Below are 22505 nucleotides of genomic sequence, written 5' to 3'. Positions count from 1 at the left end.
ACAGTAATTTAAAAAATCAAAATATATATTAAAAAAATGTAGGTTCAGTAAAGTATCGGAGTGAGTGTATTCCTTCGTTCTATGGGTTCACACTGAGTTATCATTGTTGCAGAAAGATACGTTTTTGGTCCTTGAAAACCTTTTTTTCAAATTTTAAGTTGTTCTTGTATTAAAGGGGAAGTATCACACAAATTTGCTGCCATTTCAAAACACCAAAATGTTTGTCTATCAGCAGAAAAAAATGAAATAATTGTCAAGTTTGCTATAAATTATCACCCTAATGCAATAAAACTGTCGATTGGTGCCTCTGGCCAGAGACAGAGTAGGATGGTATGGATTGAAACTTGAAAAATGTTAGGATAATGTTTTTCAAGTTCTCACATGCGCTAGAACAGATCACGAGTTGTTCCTTTCAAGAATTGAGTTGATTTCTTTCCTCTCATCATTCTCGAATTATTTGGCAGCTGATTGAAGGTCTTATTTTATCGTTTTTAACAAAAGATACCAAAAACCTCATGATACTTCGCCTTTAAGATTCAGCAACCTCTCGGTGGGCTTATAATGCCCAAAATGTTAGTGAGACGCCAGTTTTGAAACAGTTAGACTCCAATTAAAAACGTTGCATGAACTTCTACCGTTCACACGAATATCGAGAATAAACGTACTTCTGGTGTAGAAATCGGTTATTTAGTAATTTTGTGGTGCAGGTTGCATGCGGTCGGTGTTGTACTTTTCCGTCCAAATTTTTATTTATAATACTGAAATAGGCTGTCTAGCAGTCAATCAGTCGTTGGGGCAACGTAGCACTCTGGTCTTTCTCGCGCTCGAGATCGCAGTGAATTAGAAAGTCCAAGACAAAAGTTAGAATAAACTACTCGCGATTCATTCTCTCACTCATTCATTCGTTCATTCATTGACTCACTTACTCACTCACTCACTCACTCACTCACTCACTCACTCACTCACTCACTCACTCACTCACTCACTCACTCACTCACTCACTCACTCACTCACTCACTCACTCACTCACTCACTCACTCACTCACTCACTCACTCACTCACTCACTCACTCACTCGTTCGTTCGTTCGTTCGTTCGTTCGTTCGTTCGTTCGTTCGTTCGTTCGTTCGTTCATCTATTCATTACTATTAGAGCAGTCGTATTTGTCGCTGCGATATGTCAGAGATTTCGAACATGCTCGAAACTTCGAGCAACTTCTATTCGTGGTGATTTGGGCGAAATGGCGCCTAATGTAGCATCCTAATCATGTCCTTGTGTGGGATTAGAGTTGTAGGACCGAAGTTGTGGGTGATCAAGAGCCTCTCTTGGTTTAATAAAATATCTGAAACGCGTGTTTCATCAGAGCTGCTCGACCAAAACTGACCCGAAATGTCAAAAGATTCGGAACCGGTGAGAACCGAAAAGAAGGAAAAAAAAAGAAAAAAACGAAACACCAGCGATCAAGTCAGAACACAGTAATAAAGCTAAACGTCGAATGCTCGAGTAAGCGAGAGACACTTAGAAAACATATCAAACGGTCACTTAAACTGAATATAAAACCGGACTGGTCCCTTACCGCAACGATGCTGAAAAAAATAAATATAAATAAGCCACCTCTACCCCATGTCATTTATTGCAAAAGTAAGAAGGTAGGGATATCCCATGTAAGATTGTTGGGTGTGCTTCCCATGCCCAGAGCTTGAATGACTTCGAGTCAGGAAAAGCATCGTTTTGACAAATGAAATTGAGGCCATTTTCTAGTAAAATGCATCAGTGAGGCTTAGTTGGAAGTGGGTGGATAAGGGGGTTCATTAATCACTTATCCCAAAAATCTAAGGAAAATTATCTCTTTTTCCTGAGAGGACCAACGAAACGGCCAAGGCTGTTATCCCAACAACAACAACAACATTAACTTTATTTTTACAAACTGAAAAAAAAAAAAAAGCCTTTGTATCCCGCAGTTAGCAGAGCTATTCTAGGCGGGATACTTAAACTGACAATATATAGTTAATAAGGTCGCACACACACACACACCCACACACACACACAATTAAATAAATAAATGAGCGAATAAACAAGAATTAATAATAGATAATAGAAGTGATAATTAAAGGTTATAACTAAGCCAGACATACATAAATTGCGTCAGCCTAAGGGGAAAATAACAGGTCAAAGAGAAAGCTAGTCAGTTAAAATACAAATATAAGGTAGAAAGGTCAATGTAACGCAAGTCAACATTTATCTCCTCAGTTTCAAGTATTTCCAAAAGCAGCTGAGTCAGCTTGCGTTTAAAAGGTGCTTTCCTTAGCTTGCGAAGGTCATGGGGGATACCATTCCATATTTTCGCACCAACTCTGGAAAAAGAAAGTGACTGATGATTTGTTCTCGCCTGTTTTATATAGAAGCTTCCAGCTACTGAGAAACGAGTAGAGTAGAATTGAATCTGTTCAGAGCGAGTAAAGAGTTCAGAAATATTGGGAGGAGCACAATGATTTTCGATGTCATGTAACAGAGAGGCAACCAATTTGAAGTAAAGCATTTTTATCGGTAGAATTCCCGAACAGGCAAAAAGAGGAGCACTGTGAGATGTGTAATCGGAAATTACATAAGACGAAAAACCCGCTTTTGTAAAATGACTATTTTGTTTAGATGAACATTCATGGCTTTTCCCCAAGAAACTAGATCGTAGGAAATATACGGTTCGATGAGCGAGCGGTAAATGTTAAATGAGTAGTACGCGGTACCAAGTGTCTAAGCCTTGCAATGATACCGATACCTTTACTTATTTTCGTGGAAATGTAGTTAATATGGTGCTTCCAGGAGAGATTATTGTCAATGAGAACACCTAGGTATTTCACATATGTCTTACGTTCAAGAGGTACCAGTTGTTCCGATTTATTATCAAGTATTTTAAGGTTTACTTCACGGTATAGTTTACGTTGATAAAGTAACTTTATAATACTCCAAAAGATATCACAGCAGACTAAATATACGACTCATACTTTCCTCTGCCAGTCTGAGCCCATTACTCGGAGCGTACAACTCACTACATACTAGGCCTTTACTACGGCGTTTTCACAGGCTGGTCTATTTTTAGATACTATTCCCTGCTAAAATTTAAATTACGGTTCACATGAGAAGTACGCACAGCTTGAGACTGGTTAATGAGTCTCCCGGTGGGAGACTGGATTTGTGCAAACTTCAATCTAAAATAATTAATAGGGCTGTAAAATGCCGTTACACGAATATATGGGAGTTGTACGCTCCGGGTAGTAGGTTCCTGCCTTTACGTCAGGTACCTGTTGATTGGCTACTTCAGAGGTCGATCTTGCAGCACTCTACATGATTCTACTCTCGGACTAAGTGGCAGCACTACTTGGTACTTCATGTTTGTAGGTCACTAGGATCCATATATAGGTTTCTTAGCTGAGAATGCAGATTATACCAACACATACATTTAGGATAAGGAATCGATTTCAACGTCATTAGCAAATAAATACTGTAAATACTGGTTGTAAATTTCAAATTATTGCTTATTCACAGGCTTAATGGATCCTTAAATTTGAATTTTACCTTCTCTGCAATATCCTTGGTTATCCTGTGCCACACTCAAATTGTGATGGTCTTTTTTCTTCGGGTTGTTTTTATCTGAATACGTCAAACGCAACGAACTCGAGAAGAGTGTTTAATTCAACTTGCAAACATCGAAAAGTTGTTTAAACTTGTTACTAAAACTGAAAAAGTCTAAAGACGAGCTGACCCTTTTGTAAAATATTCTTTCAATACCCCAGCAACAGTAGCACCTCTCCTACATGATCTGCATTGATTGAACCTCGACATCAGCCAGAAATGTCAAGCCTTACGATGATGCGCAAGGCAGTAAACAACCAAACTGTCCCTAGTTCTCCCACCACACGTTACACGAAAGAAAGACTAACAACGAAGTTTCATTCTAAGAAATATATTGCGCTCCCTGCCAGAACTTATCAATACACGTAATTGTGCAGTTTCATCTTAACAACACTTACTGACTTTTGACGCCCATTTCGCCCAGACGCTGCCATTGTCAAACCTACACTTGCACCTGTTAAGGCTTAAACCTGTTAAAGGGGACCTCTACTCTGACGACAAATTTTGACGTTAAATGGTACGGTTCTAAATGTCTAAATTCTTAGTTTGAAAAGTAGAAATAACATTGAAGTGTGCTTAAAATTAGACACGATTATCGTCTATTTTTGCTTTTAAATTTCCCGCGCGCCGCCATTTAGGATTTTAGTGTACATTAAACAATACTTAAATGCCAGTTTAAGATACTTTTAATACAGATTAAAGTAGAATTAAACATCATTTTTGAACACGTTTAATATGAATTAAATGGAAATTAAACATTCCTTTAATGTACGTTTAGCCCAATTAAACTGAGATTGAATTTGAACCTTAGGTAAGTAGAAGACAAATTTAAGCTTTCATTAAACTTAACCAGGGTTTTCATTTGAGGCGAGAGGCCGGACGTTTCGTCCGGTCGTTTGCCATTCCACGTCCGGTACTTTGAGATCAATATTGGCGATTTTTTTTTACTACAGTATTATATATTTTTCTTACTAAGGCGTCTCATGAACATACTCACTAGAGGATAACAGATCAATTACATTCTTCAAAACGGCACAGACAGTGATGATTCAGCTTTTGGCTCGGACCTTGATGAATGCACTACAACCAAACATTTTTTTAAAATCAACTAAATTCGCAATGATAAGCCAATAAAAATTCTGTTGTTGCCTTTCTCCCTCCCCCTCCCCCTCCCCTAACCAACTGACCATTTTCATTCAGTAATTTACTTTTTAAAGAGAATTTTAGTGAATGCCAGCATTGCCTAGGAAACTGTTTCCTTGGTTCCAGAAACGCTGGAAACGGCGTTTCTGAGTATTCTATTTTTAAAAATTTCCTGGGGGAGCATGCCCCCAGACCCCCCTGGGTGTTTGCGCCTTCGCCGCTCGCCACATCCACGTCCGGTGCTTTCAGAAGTATGTCTGTTACTTTACAGAACAGTTGAAAACCCTGCTTGACTCTAAGTAATTTAAACGCTAACCTAAATTGATTAAATCTAAATTTAAGACATGTTTAGTCCAAGATTAAGACTACTTGAATAAGATTTTTCACCCATACTTACAGGTTTTACACTTGTACTTAAGCATCTGCACATTCACAGAAATACATAGCTGCTGAATCGGACTGTGACGTCAGGTAGTGGGCATTAAATTATAGTCCCCGACTACTGGTAAATATAAGGCAATAGGAAATATTTCCAACAATAAAGTGGAAAGCTGTGTTAGCCGATTCAACGTTGGCTATCAATCCTGTAATCAAACAATGCAAAATTGAGTTTGAAATGAACGTTGATAATTCTGGACGCCTTCAAATTACAGCTCTTCTTATCTTTCTATAAAACTTTCATTTTACAGCACACATGGCCTCGTAAGAAAATTTGTTTTCCAAGTTATCGCAAATTCCTCGCCAGTAATGATGCAAATTAATCTTTCCAAATGATCTTCCTCTACAGTTACTCCAATTTGGTGTTCAAGCTCGTGCAAAGATCAGCAATTTTTCGGCTCACAGGGTTAAGAAATCTTTCCATGGTAGTCTTTTTGGGTCGAAATTTTGTGGTTGTTTCTCAGCATTCTCGCCTTAAAAAAAACGTCGCCATTAAACAGGGCTACTTGGCCTGAGGTCGCTTAGAAACGGAAAAATCTGTAATTTTGTTTCCAAGCTCTACCCGTAACTAAACCATTAAACGAATTGCTAACTGGAATTTTGTAATTTAATGCACCCGTAGCGGTGAAGAGATGGAACTAAGATATCTTATAGTCGTACGTTTCAACCAGACTGCATTTTATGTAGGTTCCACCGAAGATCTTCGGGATGGGTTTCGAATTCGCTCGGCGTACAGGCGCACGATCGTGGTCTTTGACGTAAAGCAGCGTGAGACAGGGTTAATGCATGGCTTTAGATTACCTCATTTGTGTACTCGGGTGATGAAAAATTGCCTGGGCTATTGAAAATATCCACCGTTCAACAAACTGATTGTGTCCAAAAATATCCAGGATTTCTCTCCCGGTGTAGCAATTAATTAGAGTTATCGCGCCTTAAAGACGGCTACTTGTCGCGGAAGTTCGAAACTCTCGGCGTATCTTTGGCACTCTGGCATTTGAACTAATAAAATATAAACCTTGAAGTTATGCAGCTTTATTTGTTTAGGCAGCTTTGCCCAGCTGTTCTGAGTGGCGTTCATAACTTGGTTTGTCTCTCGTTTATTGAGTTGATTACTGTCGAGCAAGTAAAGGCATCAAACTGCTTTTAACTGCAAGTTTAATTTTCAGTTAATATCTAACAAAAGATTTATTGACTCAAGCAAGCGGATATCTTGCAGCTCCGTGGTTAAATACTGAAGTGATCTTGCTGTCTTCTTCCTTAGGCTCATGCTGTTAAGGAATGTAAAAAAATATTACGATTATTAACTGTCGATGACTATTCACTGAGAGAAGCGCTTTAAAAGCATTCCATTATGCAGGGTTTTCTTTCCAGAAAACAAGTTCCTTTAGAACAACACCGAAGCACTTTTTGCCAAACCATTTTTGTGATACGACGTTATTGTCTTTTTTTTATATGAGGAAAGAAATAATGATCTCGTTTCCATTACTTCAACACGAAAGACACGGACGAGAATCTCAGTTATCTGTTTTCACGTACTGTTGTATGCATTTTGTACGCGCTTCTACGTCAAGTCTGTGAATTCGAGCGGCTAAGAAACGACCAGTGGAAGGAGCTGTTAGGGAAACCGCTTCTAAGGTAAAATTAATGACGGCTGGGGCCCAATCCGCTTTTTTTTCCCTGGTCTTTTGGACCTTTTTCGCACAGTTTTAGCGTTAATAAGATGTTTTGGGGATTTGCCAATTTGACTTAATTCGTACCCTCTCATCAATAATGCACCTAGGTAACCCACACTGTGAGTTTCAAAAAACAATCAATATGAAATCAAAAGCCATTTCACTTAACTCTTCCACAAAATATAGAACAATGATGAGGGTGAAGTCATTGATAAACGAAACAATGATTGACTCCGGACAACATCGCGATAGCAAATCTCTAAAAATTGTTAACCTGTAATGACAGCCAGTTGTGTACGCAGGTCACTAAGCTATTTGAGTTCTCGAGGAATTAAACATTATTTTTCTCTTGGGAATTTTGAGGACACACTATAAACACGAAAGCTAAAGGGACAACTTCATGAACATTTTGGCGTCGGGGTCCAATATGCCTTTACAAAACCTCGCCGTTGTTATAACAACGCAGAGGTAATAAGGATGAGTCGCAGTGTTACCTAAATAACTTGCGTCCTTTGTTGGAGTGCCTTAATTTGCTGCTGGCTCAGGACTTTGTTGTACACTTGCATCTGGGCAATCCTGCCTTTGAAGAACCTTCCGTCACCGATCTTTACTCCCATTCTGATGTTGTCTTGCGTGGCTAGATCAAGTTGCGCTCCAATGTTCAATGTCTGAACCACCTCTCCATTGACCCACAGCTTTGCTTCACCGGACGAGCCGTCATAGGACGCACCAACAAACTTCCATCCACCAGCTAGAGGTGTGTTGACTAAGTGATGTGTAAAATGGTAATTTCGTTTGGTAAAGCGAACAAAAAGTTGACCGAAATTCGCCCACAGGTGCACTCCCCAGTGGCCACTCGTCTTGTGGTTAAAGAGAGGTCCGTCCTGGCCTAAATGGTACACCCAGCATAGCATCGTGATTGAGTAACGCACATCCAAAGGCCCGCCTGCAGTGTTGGGAAACTCGATGTAACTGTTTACAGTTCCAGCAAATTCGTAAGAACCGTCAGCTTTACCGTCAGGACCTGGAGCCAAACGTACCCCTTTGGCGACCCCTTGTGCAACACAATTGTTGATCTCCCTAGTACCATACTTGGCATTAAGAGGAAAGAGGGCAATAGGATCTGGAACTTAATAAGGAAAGTTATTCAGTACAGGCAACTACAATGGCTGAAAATTACAGCCACTTTCCCACTTGTCCTCTGGGCTCATATGTTGTCATTAGTTGAGCTGAAAAAAAAAAAAAAAGCTCGGCTCTCTCGATAAATCCGTAGAGGCCTGGCAAAGAGGGTGCTGTCAAATGGTCTAGATTGTTCCTAAAGAGCTCATGATTCGTGTTAATCGTTCAAACTTTTTGGCCAGATTTGAACGGTTTTCATTAAGAAAGGTTAATTTGCCTTGGACGCCAACCCGCGATTTCTGTGTATAAGGTAAACTGACGAAACAACACACATGGAATTAATGTCTAATATCTATCTATCACGGTGATACAATTATTCTACAAAACGTTAATCTCAGTTTTTACTAACCTTGGGGTTTAGATCGGCATTCGTTGCCTGTTTGGTTGTAAAAGAAAAATGTACTGCGATGAGCGTTTGATACCTGACACCTTAATAATTAATAATAGTAATAATAATAATAATAATAATAATAATAATAATAATAATAATAATAATAATATAATAATAATAATAATAATAATAATAATAATGATGATAATGATAATGATAATGATAATGATAATGATAATGATAATGATAATGATAATGATAATGATAATGATAAAGATAAAGATAAGGATAATAATAATAATAATAATAATAATAATAATAATAATAATAATAATATAATAATAATAATAATAATAATAATAATAATGATGATAATGATAATGATAATGATAATGATAATGATAATGAAAATGAAAATGATAATGATAATGATAATGATAATGATAATGATAATGATAATGATAAAGATAAAGATAAGGATAATAATAATAATAATAATAATAATAATAATAATAATAATAATAATAATAATAATAATAATAATAAAAAATAACAATAATAACAAAAATCTTTACGGGTGAAGCTCTCGTCACACTTTAACGGGGTCCTTAGATAAAGCTATTACTAACTAGGTTACTGATTAAAAACTTAAAATGCAGAGCTAAAGCTAAAGAAAATCTCTAAGAATGCTATTAAAACAACATGAATTTTGCACTTGAAAATTCAAAATAGTCCATAGCAAATACCTAGCCATTAAAGACGTATTCATATTGCGCTTGAAAATTTTACATGGCATTGGCATTGGGTAGAGGTGCCCCATAATCCAGATAATTAGTATTTTGGAAACGCCACAGTGGGCAGAGCCCTTCTAAACACATCTTATTGTTCCAAATGAAAGCATAGTGAAGAATAACATAATGGGAATTTCAGTGATAGCATTCTTCCACTGTCTCCTGGTGTAAAATTAATTTCGAAATTTTGCTTTTTGGGGATTAAGGAAATTCGGGGAGAACCCCGAGAAAAACCCTTGGAGCAGAGAAGAAAACCAAAAATAAACTCGCTCAGCCCATATATTTCGTAAACTCCGGGAATCGAACCTGGGCTACATTGGTGAGAGGTGAGTGCTCTCACTATTGCACCATCCCTGTTGCCAAAAATAGATGGTACTAGTGACTACAACAGTATCACTTGAAGAAACTCGAGTGGTTAAGTTAATTTTCGTTTTCTTTCTTCTTTTGTTTTTTTTTTTTTTTTGTTTTTTTTTTCCACTGCTTTAAATCTTCTGTGTGACTGCCACGAGGTCTGCATGGGATTGCCTGATAGCTAATACATTTCCAAAACGTTTATATGTCATCTGTGAAATGGTAGTTTTTTTAAATGACAACTAAGAAACGTTTAAAAGACTGTTAGGTTAGTTGACTGGTTTTTGCCTGACTACACAGTGATTTTACTTAAAAAAAGCAAAGATGGTCAAAAGCCCTACACGCGTTGTTTCTAGAAGTCGTGCGGTCGCGGTCAGAATGTATGCTTGTACGAAAGTAATCTCGATAATTCTTCGGGCATAATCGGATCATACTTGACACTGCTCGGCTAATGAGAGGGACACCATTGATACGATACAAAACTGCAAAAACACGCCAGAAGTGAGTTAACCGAAATTCGTCATAATTAAATAGTAGCTTAAAAATGGCCAACATTTTAGCTTGTCTTAGCTGGGAAATGGTTGAAATTTTAACTGATAGCTAAAAATCCATCCCCTTATGCAGACCCTCTGTCATCGATCGTAATGTTCGGATCGGGCGTGGAATGGAATTAATTCCACGGGGCGCCTTTCTAATTAGAGGCTAATTAACTTTACGTAAAGTCCTTTCATAATCAAATTTAGTTCTTTTTTGGAGGCAGAAAGATCCACTGGGTTCAAAGGTCGAATGTCATCGAGGTAATTTTTTGTTTGTTTGTTTGTGTACCTATTGTTAACCACATGTCCTCACAAGGGCAATGCTAAGTGAGAAAGTAAATGCCTTAGTTCCTTCCAGCGCTTATACTTCAACATCATATTTCTCTGAGGCCAGATTCACGAAGCTCCCCTAAGTTAGTTAATTGTTTCTTAGCAATGTGGCTCCTGATTTCTCACGCTATGTATTTATTATTGAACTGGCTTGTTGGGTCCGTATTGGAAAAATATTGGTCTAGACCTTATGCTTCGCAAGTTTATGGACGAGCCTAAGGCAATTAAGGTCCTTAACGGCTTGCAAAAAAACAAAGAAGGAGACTAATATTTTCCCAATACGGACCAAAAAAGCTAGTTCAATAAGGTTATACTATATTGATGTCCGCGTGAAACTTTTTTATGTTCAAGCAGTGCGAGAAAAAGTGCAAAAACGTAAAACTCATTCATGACGGTATGAACAGTTCCTACTTCATATACTTAATTTTAAACGTTTTAACTTTGTTTTGTTGTTGTTGTTTTTTTATTTTTGTCAAAATTGAAACTCTTTGCTCTTTTCAAACGTACGTTGTAACACAAGTGGTCTATTTTAGCGGTCCGTATAGGAAAATTCGGACTGTTCAGGGAGCCAGTCAGAATGCTCATTTTCAGCGCAGACCGGTTGAGCTACATAATAAATATAATAATCAAGTGGTCAGTCTTGAAACCTCTTAAGCTAAGATATACCTTGATTTTTCGTAACAATAGTGCATTGATATTATAAAAGTAGCCTTTTGTTCAGAAACAATACTTAGGATACATGTTAACTTACGAGGGATTCGTAAATCTGGCCCAAGGCTTACAATAGCTGGAATAAAAAATGATTTATGTTCCATACATTTCAAATGGTTTTGTTTCGTTTACAGTGCCCCCGTGCTGATTCTTTCCACATTAGAAAATACGTAATTTAGTGTTTCTTTCTTCTTCTTTTTCTTCTTCTTCTTCTTCTTCTTCTTTTTTTTTTTTTCGATCCGCGAACACAATCGCAAGTAATGTATTGAGTAGAGCACATTTTGCATTCATAAAACAAAACGTAACTACAGTAGTGTGTACAAGGAGCTCCAGAGAACATTCAGAAAATGCATGCGTTTCAAACCACACTACACCCCTTGGTCAACATCTGGTTAGGCCGAAAGATCAAATTTCAGAACAGGATAAATGTGAGGTCATCTCCAACATGAAATGGAACGATTGTGCTGCAGACCTAGAATGGCGGATGAAAATGCGCGGACACTGGGTACTGGGCTACCGAACATGGATAGTCGGTGTGCCGTTTTCAGAATCGGGAAGACGAGAGACCCTAGGCCTCGGTACTAAAGTGAGCAATTTCTAGGCACTTGAAAAGCACAGGACACCCCATTGGACTAGTTTACCGATCACTGGTTAGAACAACCACCCTTGGTCACCAAAAAATTCGCGTCACTATTTTTATCCCCTGCGACCAGGGCTATCTACCACATCACTAGCTATCTCACTAGTCTTGTAACCAAACGAGGCTGTACAAAATAAGTAATTGTATTATCAAGAAATTGATAAGTTCTGAAAGCTCTGCCAAATTTTTTTGTAAACTTGTAAACTTTTTTAACTTTTGTAAATTCTGTACCTTGTAACGCCGTGACGTTCCCAGCAAAGTGTTCTTAATATTGTTATCATAGGCCGATGGAACAAATGGGGACAATAGCTTACCTACCTGTACAACCATAGTCTACGACCTCTAGCCTTTGTAGGATTGCCACTATTTGCTGTTGGCTTAGGGCTTTGTTGTAAACCTGCATCTGGGCAATCCTGCCTTTGAAGAACCTTCCGTCACCGATCTTTACTCCCATTCTGATGTTGTCTTGCGTGGCTAGATCAAGTTGCGCTCCAATGTTCAATGTCTGAACCACCTCTCCATTGACCCACAGCTTTGCTTTACCGGACGAACCGTCATAGGACGCACCAACAAACTTCCATCCACCAGCTAGAGGTGTGTTGACTAAGTGATGTGTAAAATGGTAATTTCGTTTGGTAAAGCGAACAAAAAGTTGACCGAAGTTCGCCCACAGGTGCACTCCCCAGTGGCCACTCGTCTTGTAGTTAAAGAGAGGTCCGTCCTGGCCTAAATGGTACACCCAGCATAGCATCGTCATTGAGTAACGCACATCCAAAGGTCCACCTTCAGTGTTGGGAAACTCGATGTAACTGTTTACATTTCCAGCAAATTCATAAGAGCGTTGAGGTCTACCGTCAGGACCAGGAGCCAAACTTACCCCTCTGGCGACCCCTTCAGCTACACGATTTTTGATCTCCTTGGTACCATACTTGACAGTAAGAGGGAAGAAGGCAACAGGATCTGGAACTTGATAAGTAATTCAGAACATTTTTTTTTTAATGTTCGCAATTAAAGCCACCTTCAAACAATTTCTCCCTGTTCGAGGTTGAGCCTCAACACTCGTTGAGCTTACATGAAGCTCGGTTGAGTGGGGATCTGGGAAAGGGGTTACAGTTAGTTACCTAGAATGTGTTCATGCATGAGTAAAAGATTCAGCTGAAACCTTCATCAAAGTTGCTTTCATCCACGGGAGCAAGATTTAGCATAGATCTGATTCGTTTTATGCTCGGAAGAAATCCTGAACATGCAACATCCCATCCAATTTAATAAAATTATAAACTCTTCTAAGCAATAGAATTGTTCTACAATAATATCAAACGTTTTGTACTAACCTGCTGGTCCAGTTGGGCATCGATAACCTATTCAGGTGTAAAACAAAAGTAATCTAATTTATTGTTAACACTTTACACCTTCATACTTAGACCCAGGAGTGGGTATGTCTCTGTGTGTGTTGTTTGTGTGTGTGTGTGTGGAGGGGGAGGGGGGATTTGTTGGGACCTACTTTAGGGAGGAAAGTTGCCATACGGACCGGTGTGAAGGCATCATTGAAATTGAGCGAATTTAGCTCATGATAGTTTAAGCGTTTGACTTAATTAAATTCATCAAACATACCACTCTGCAACAGATCTGATGAGGACTGATTTTTTTTTCTTTAGGCGGTAAACTGCACCAGGGAACCAATTTCTACATCTGGGAGGGATAAAATTAACCTGATAACTTTTTAGAGTATATCAAAGACAATGGAATAGATCATTTTACCAGGAAGGGCAAAATTACCCACCAATGCACAGCTTTTGGATGTCAGTCATAAAATTTGTTCAGATTGTTTTCGGATCGACCAATACTTTTCACCCGTCTTCTTCATTCTCGCTTCCAGCCCTAACAACGCCAATCTGAGGCTCGGGACCGAACTCGATATCACGGCCTAGGTGAGTGACGTCACATTCCAACGAGGAAGTAAGAAAATGGGTACAACGATGCTCTACAACGTGTAAAAATTGACTCTGGCACAAACGTCGCTATTTTTCCCTTTTTGAGTCGAACTAAATAATAAGAACGGATTTTTTTTTTTTCGTCCCGCTCAATTTTGCTCTGAATCTGGCTCGATGATTGAGTAACGATCGTACTGAAGTTAAGTTTTTGTCGAGCCATATTGCAATTTAGTTCATCTAATTGAAGTTCGACGTTTGTTGCATTTCAAAATTCTAAACTGTCCAATCAAACTTTAATGAAAAATCGGAAGATAACAATGACTGCAACAGTATTTGTTTAACAAGGCTAGGTGGTTTTGGCTCTGCATGTCCTTTATATCCTGTTTGTGCTTTATACCTAGTGCCAGACTCTCTACGATTAAACGATCACACGTAGCTAGCCTACATTAAAACTCTTCAGAACGTGCAGGTGCTGAAAATTTAAATATGTTACATTACATAAGAAAAAAAATATATATATACATTTATAATCATTATGCATAAATATGGGTAATGTAACAATTCTGAACTATATTTCCCTAAATTAGAGATTCCCACAGTCTCTAACGGTAAAAGACAATTTGTTCCACAACTTTCTGGCAATAAAAGAAAACGACTTGGTTATCCACTCGCAATTAAAAGAGCGGGTGAGTGACTCGCCAGTTTGTGTGAAAAGGAGAGGTGTGGGGAGGGGAGTGTTTGGAGACTAATTCAGGCTAAACATTTTGTTCCAGTGTAGGGTAACTGCAGACATGTCTTTTTAAAATACAGGTTGATATTAGCACTTAATATGAGTGGGCTTACCCCGAATTGACCTGCTACATGCTAGGCCTAGTAAAGTTTGCCTGCACACTCAACTTTTTCCTTCTAGGGAGCTATTTGCCTGTGACATCTGTGCGGATTTGGAAAAAAATAAACGTGTTTTCTTCGACCTGCGGTGAAGCCGGGCATCTCTCTGCTACTCTAAACTTAAGGGGACTTGCTGTCAAGCACCGGTCTGTGAGCTTGCCCAGGGTGAGGGCTAACTGCTGGGGGTAGCTATCGGTTTTGTGTCAAAAGCTTCGTGGTGGAGAGGGGAGGGTTTTGGACCCTTCATTTCAGCCCAATTTGCTTTCTTTCCTAAACTGGAGTGACTTCTTGTCCACCTCCGTTATTCAGCGGCACGCTGTTCAGAATGAATTGGGTGGGGCTGACTCAAAGCCTGGAGTGTGGCCTCAGAGCAAGTGGGTGACTCGCAAGTTTGTGTGAAAAGCGGAGATATATAATACTATATATCAGTAATATATTGTGGACCTACAGAGTTAAGGCATTTGTATATCAGGATCAAGACTTCATAACACCTACCATATATTACACCCTAAATAACGTTCTTTAAGTATAATAATTAGCGTCCTCAAGGCTATTGTCAGTCCTTGAACTTGCCCAGATCGATAAATATAGTAGCTTATTGAGGTAAGATAATAGAAAAATACTTTTAATCACTAAGTATAAACTATATTATAACATCAAAATTGGTTTAAGCTGAATGTGAGAAATGTATCCAAAATCTAGCCAAATGATCTGGGGCGATATCTGAGATAAAGGATCTTATGGATCTTTATCCCTTTCCGTCCTTAAGAGTGCCTGACTGTAACTTTCGAGAATCGCTGGCCAAGCTTGAAAAATCGAAACTCCTGATAATTTGCCTGAAGTTTACTTTTGGGGAACCATCTTCGAAAATATTATTTGAATGTTCTGGAAATTTTTAGTTTTCGAGAATTTTGGAGAAAACGAAATAACGGGTTTTGCCTCATTAATTATGCAAAAATGTCACTCAAAATTAGCGAAGTGTAATACGCTTGTGTTGAAACAGTACGCAACGCTAGAAAGCGAGGTCGGTTTCGAATAAGAGCATAACTCACCTACTTTCTATCAATGGGACCTATGTAAACTTTTGTAGAACTTTGGAGGGTTTTATGGCTCTTTGAAAAATTGACATTTTGAGGACTTCGCGATGAGGCGAAAATTGAGTAAGTTTGAAGGTTTAAAATGCATCTTGGTATGTCAGGTATCGACTCGAGAGGAACATTGTTATAAAGCTTGGGTCTTCGTCTTTAATAATACGAAATAAAAAATCTGGGCAATCAATGCACGCGCTGACGAAAACCAAAGTTAGCGAGGCTTCGTTAACAAATTTGCATAATTCGCAACTGTTGAGAAAATGCTATGTTGTGGCGACTCGGTGAAAACATTGACCCAGGCTATCTTCAAATGGTTATTTTACCCCACATTGCATTTGTCTGTTTCTCTTTCTTGTTTAATAACGTGGTAGAAAAGGTCTGGAAAAAAAATGCGTGATCGGAAAAGAATATAATCGTCAAATTCTGGTGGGAAATTTGCATAATGCAAATCTTCCAATAAATCTTTCTGCAAAGGAATCTGATTGGGAAGGTTGCATTAAGAGACCATTTGACCGAAACACCCCACATAAAAAGAGTCAAAACAAAGTTTAATAATTCAATTTTAACCAATTATTGTCGAATCTTAACCTTTAAATTAATAGTGCCAAACTGATAGTCGCTATTGCGTTATCTGCGTCACGTCAGTAGCTGTCGATAAGTCTTAGAATATAATGCCCACAAACCAACTTGTGCTGCGAAATTGTCAATTACAACAACTAGAAAAAAGACCTTTATTTACTGGCATATGAGTGGTTTTGATAAAAATAAAACGTTCACATGACACTTGAATCACGTTTAAAAGATACATGCTTGTCAAATGAGATGCGAAAGTTGGACACAGGGTCGGTCAAAGTGAATATTTTTAATTAAATCAAGGTTGGTTTACTGGAATGCATGTTTTTTCAAATAGCTAGTCCAACCTTCTTCAGTGGCCTTCCAAATAATGATCACCCAGAATTGGGTCAGTCAAAAAAACTCTCAATTCGTGTTGTTTGATACTGTACCTTCGCAAGTGACTGAAAAACAATGTCAGCTGGCACGCCATATTTTAACGTTATTACTGGTATGAAATATCACACATGCACGGATACGCGCTTCAAAACCTGTGTGCCAATTTCCGTTTAACAAAATAATAACCTAGCTACAGTCCACATTGGCTGTAGGGCATGCATTTATCTTTGTCGAATGTCAACAACAGAAACACGGGTATCTCAGTGACACTGTATACACGCAATGTCTACTGCATACATCACAGGTAGCCGAAGCTCTATGACCTTTGTTTGACCTTTATATTTTGATGTCACGATGAGTGTTACGCAATGGCGTAAATCATTTCGGTTTGTATGGGAATTTACGAACGTGTTTTGGAGTCGAAAATAAAGGGCATAAATTGAACAAAAATTGCTTACCTTGTCTCCTTGATCTCTTGCCAGTGTTTGTTCGCCATATTTTGGCCATTTTAGTACGATTCCAGTGGGTATGCAAAGGTTTGCTGAACATTTTCCTCGCTCTATATCCTGCTATATATCTCCCCAAAAGGTTGGTCACTTCAGTAGCAATAGTTTTCGTTGCAACGTCAACAATGAGGTCAGTATAAAGTCTGAGTCGCGGACAAAGGATTGCAGACCACGGACTGGGTATAAAAGAGAAACTAAAGTAAGCGGGCGACTTCGGACTACGGACTACGGACTACGGACTGGGTTTAAAGGAGAACTGAGGTCTGAAAATCATATGTTTCTTGTATTCATTCTCAGTAAGTTTAATATGTATCAAATCAAGTTTCGGTAGTTGTTTTTGTCCCTTTTTTGTTTTGTTTTTTTTGTTGTTGTTGTTTTTTTAGAAACAAAACAAGGACTTGGAATGAAATAGTGAGGATCGACAGTGCAAACATAAAATCTTGCTTTATCTCAGCGAAACAGCTGGACTTTTAATACGCGCTGAAGAGAGCCGTCATTTTAGTTTTAAGCATTCATCTCAGGGTTTGATATGGTGAAAACTGGCGTGATTAAATTCGCAAAAGGATGTTTGATGATCATGATCGTGATCAGCCAATGAGCCCACGTGCACAATCATGTAGATCTATGTCGTATATAGACATGTATGCAGTAGACATTTCGTGCATACAGTGTCACTGAGATACCCGTGTTTCTGTTGTTGACATTCGACAAAGATAAATGCATGCTCTACAGCCAATGTAAACTGTAGGGCGTGCAGTCAGTCCATAGTCCGTAGTCCATAGTCCTCCTATCCTAATACGAACTTTATGCCCACCCCGTGGTCTGCAGTTCTTCGTCTGCGACTCGTGTTTTATAATGACCGCGTTGTTAACGTTGCAATTTATTTCAAAGAATACTGTTGCTACCAAAGTGACCACGATTTTGGGGATATATATCTATAGTAGGATATCGTATAGAGAGAGGAAAATTTTCAGCAAACCTTTAAAATCCCACTGGAATCGTACTAAAATGACCAAAATATGGCGAACAAACACTGGCAAGAGATCAAGGAGACAAGGTAAGCAATTTTTGTTCAATTCATGCCCTTTACTTTCGACTCCAAAACACATTCGTAAATTCCCATACAAACCCTTACAATTTACTCCATTGCGTAACACTCATCGTGACATCAAAATATAAAGGTCAAACAAAGGTCATAGAGCTTCGGCTACCTGTGATTTATGCAGTAGACATTGCGTGTATACAGTGTCACTGAGATACCCGTGTTTCTGTTGTTGACATTCGACAAAGATAAATGCATGCCCTACAGCCAATGTGGACTGTAGCTAGGTTATTATTTTGTTAAACGGAAATTGGCACACAGGTTTTGAAGCGCGTATCCGTGCATGTGTGATATTTCATACCAGTAATAACGTTAAAATATGGCGTGCCAGCTGACATTGTTTTTCAGTCACTTGCGAAGGTACAGTATCAAACAACACGAATTGAGAGTTTTTTTGACTGACCCAATTCTGGGTGATCATTATTTGGAAGGCCACTGAAGAAGGTTGGACTAGCTATTTGAAAAAGCATGCATTCCAGTAAACAAACTTGATTTAATTAAAAATATTCACTTTTGACCGACCCTGTGTCCAACTTTCGCATCTCATTTGACAAGCATGTATCTTTTAAACGTGATTCAAGTGTCATGTGATAGTTTTATTTTTATCAAAACCACTCATATGCCAGTAAATAAAGGTCTTTTTTCTAGTTGTTGTAATTGGCAATTTCGCAGCACAAGTTGGTTTGTGGGCATTAGATTCTAAGACTTATCGACAGCTACTGACGTGACGCAGGTAACGCAATAGCGAGTATCAGTTTGGCACTATTAATTTAAAGGTTAAGATTCGACAATAATTGGTTAAAATCGAATTATTAAACTTTGTTTTGCTCCTTATATGTGGGGTATTTCGGTCAAAAGGTCTCTTAACGAAACCTTCCCAATCAGATTCCTTTGCAGAAAGATTTATTGGAAGATTTGCATTATGCAAATTTCCCACCAGAATTTGACGTATATATTCTTTTCCAATCACGCATTTTTTTCCAGACCTTTTCTACCACGTTATTAAGCAAGAAAGAGAAACAGACAAATGCAATGTGGGGTAAAATAACCATTTGAAGATAGCCTGGGTCAATGTTTTCACCGAGTCGCCACAACATAGCATTTTCTCAACAGTTGCGAATTATGCAAATTTGTTAACGAAGCCTCGCTAACTTTGGTTTTCGTCAGCGCGTGCATTGATTGCCCAGATTTTTTATTTCGTATTATTAAAGACGAAGACCCAAGCTTTATCACAATGTTCCTCTCGAGTCGATACCTGACATACCAAGATGCATTTTAAACCTTCAAACTTACTCAATTTTCGCCTCATCGCGAAGTCCTCAAAATGTCAATTTTTCAAAGAGCCATAAAACCCTCCAAAGTTCTACAAAAGTTTACATAGGTCCCATTGATAGAAAGTAGGTGAGTTATGCTCTTATTCGAAACCGACCTCGCTTTCTAGCGTTGCGTACTGTTTCAACACAAGCGTATTACACTTCGCTAATTTTGAGTGACATTTTTGCATAATTAATGAGGCAAAACCCGTTATTTCGTTTTCTCCAAAATTCTCGAAAACTAAAAATTTCCAGAACATTCAAATAATATTTTCGAAGATAGTTCCCCAAAAGTAAACTTCAGGCAAATTATCAGGAGTTTCGATTTTTCAAGCTTGGCCAGCGATTCTCGAAAGTTACAGTCAGGCACTCTTAAGGCTTCAACAAGCACTCGAATTCTAAGAGCTAAAGAACGTCTGTGAATTGCACCAATCTGTATGAAATTTTAAAGAACGAGGAAATTGTAATTTTAACAAATATGAAAGAAATTTAAACTAGTTGGTGCGTGAGCTAGAAATTGTTTTTTAAGTTTTCAAGCCTTTTTTATTTAACCAGCTTTATAAACAAGTGTTACGGGAAATAATATTTTCAGAAATAACCACACATAATCAAACAACCAAATTGCTTTCTCACATTAACCATGGGAAAGGAAGCAAATGTTGCTGACACTATGCATGAACTAACATAAGAAAAATAATACTAATAAAAAATAATGTCACGTACAAGGAAAAAAATTCTAAAAGAGTGGTTTTACTGAAATGCCAGAAAAAGACTGTAATTTATCTACACCATGAAAGTTATGATTTTCAAATCAAAGGAAAATAATAAATTTTGCACCGTGTTATTTTGACGTTATGTAGGTTGTACTACTTGTCGTCTAGTTGCGAGTATTTAATCGGGTTCATAAAATCGGGCAAATGCTACAGTATGGCTCATGTGATAACGACATTCGGACATGTTTTATGAGTCTATTTCAAACTTTGGGTCTCCGATATTATTTAGAGAAGCGTTCTTTATTACGAAAGACCATAAAATCTTCTTTTTTCCATTAATTTAACCAATCGCACCTCATTTGAGAGTATTGCTGTAATCGACATTCTTATTAATAAGAAAATGTGAAGGAAAACATCGGTGCAATTTTCCTATATTTATCACCATTAAACTATGAAGTTTTGTAGCAAAATGAAAACGATGATAAAAAAATCAGCTGATTAACTTGTCAGAGACTACGCTACCTGAGCTTTCATTTTCCAAAATTCCATATTCTTATTGCAGAGAAGATTAAAATTGAAAAGACAAATCAAGCCACAAAACAGTTTTCTAATAAAAACGCTCCGCGCTTCCTATATCAGGTAACTGAGACATAACATGACCCACCTTGCACCTTAAACTCAACAGCAGTCAGCAGAATTAACCATAACGCGAACATGATGGTTGGAAAAGAGCCGCAAACCTCACAGTTCAGATTAGTAGTTAGCGATAAACTGGTTGATAGCGAGTAAACGCAACAACTTACTGCGAGAGATTAATTAGTTACGTCATAATTATTTATTTACTCGGATGATTAAATATTTGTTAATCTTTACGTTAACAGTCAATGATATTTTCCCAGTGTTTTATTTTCTTCGAGTTTTGAAGACGAGAAATTATAATGGAAAAGGTATCATTGCACCCACTGCAACAAACACTTATCAAAACATGTTTTACGTTTTCCTCCGTCAGAACCGTGCATTTGTGCTCTCTGATTGTTCACCAAAATAATTGTAGCAAATACCTCCAAATATGGACATGGTGCAATAAAAAATTTCGTTTTCCGCAGTCAACAGATATTCTTCGATTTACGTAAACGTGTGTATCAGGCAGAAGAATGAAACAAATAAAGACTATCTCCAGCTTTTCCGCACTGAAAACGTATTTTGTTATCAGCATGTTGAATAACCTTGCATAATATCGCCTGATTTTTGCCGACGCGGCTTACGCCCACGACGGCAGAAAGTATCAAGATATATTTCGCCGGGGGGCGAAGAAGCACTTCTATGGACAATAAAACTAACTGTGAGACGAACAACTGCAACGATACGACATGTACGAGTTTAGACATTGGATTCAGAATAGAAGATTGAAATTTAATATCTTTATTAATGACAATTTTATTTCCAGATAGGACACTATAGTATACATTCAAATTCATAATAGAAACAAGGTGAAATGATAGAGGTTCATTGTATAACACCACACTACAGGTGTGGGGGTAGGGGAGAATGGGTAATCATTATCAGAACCGGAGGTCGGTCACTGGAAAAAGGGCGCTAAATCGATTCATTATGGAAGTTCAAGAATTCGGCTTTCCGGCTCTGGAAACCATTTTATTTTCAGTCAGTTTTTCCCTCTTTAAGCGTTTGCTCTTCATTATGTTCCAAATTGAAAAGCAGTTTTTCAATCGAAGTTTACGGAGGGGTACGTTCTCTTATTTGGGCTTGATGCTGGTAACGCGCATGCACAGTATACTGACTTGGCTAGATGTTCAATGTAAGAATGGTTTTGAACAAGGCAAAAATAAATACTTTTTTCTCACCCAAAAATGCCGCGATGAAGACATTGTAAATTTTCTAAAAGAATACCTACTGCATTAGTCTCTCAAGGGGCTTTTTGCACTTGCGAGCGAAAAGAACGGATAAATTTTACAAAAAAACAACTTATTTTCAATTAAATATCACACGGTTGGAAAGTGTTTACCTAGCCACCACCACATTTAAGTTATGCTATGTGTACCACGGCCGGACAAGTAAACCAAAAAAAAAAAAAAAAAACTGTTGGAAAAAAAAAATGGGGACCGTGTACTCTCAACCAGTGCTTCAGTGCTCCTTTGAGGTTTAAAATTAGGCTTTATAGAGAATATCCAACGAAATACACTTCTGGTCCTAGTTGTTCAAAGAGCGGATAACTTTATCCGCTGGATAAGTCGCTATCA

General features: G+C 38.1%; 1 protein-coding gene across 1 annotated transcript; it reads right to left on the bottom strand.

The window, feature by feature from the left end:
* Nucleotides 1-6347: 6347 nt before the first annotated feature.
* On the bottom strand, nt 6348-21047 carry LOC146455874 (uncharacterized). The gene is made up of 6 exons (XM_085093753.1): nt 20912-21047; nt 13084-13110; nt 12071-12718; nt 8412-8438; nt 7378-8012; nt 6348-6478 (listed from the first exon to the last, which is right to left on the bottom strand). Exons 1-5 carry the CDS (start codon nt 20961-20963, stop codon nt 7378-7380), a joined length of 1389 nt encoding a protein of 462 aa, XP_084949879.1. The 5' UTR covers nt 20964-21047; the 3' UTR covers nt 6348-6478.
* Nucleotides 21048-22505: the final 1458 nt, after the last annotated feature.

The sequence above is a fragment of the Pavona decussata genome, unplaced genomic scaffold, assembly GCF_977016875.1.
Source record: "Pavona decussata unplaced genomic scaffold, jaPavDecu1.1 SCAFFOLD_267, whole genome shotgun sequence".
In the NCBI taxonomy this organism is placed as follows: domain Eukaryota; kingdom Metazoa; phylum Cnidaria; class Anthozoa; order Scleractinia; family Agariciidae; genus Pavona; species Pavona decussata.
The sequence above is the reverse complement of the archived record's forward strand: the minus strand, read 5'-3'. Positions and strand labels throughout refer to the sequence as shown.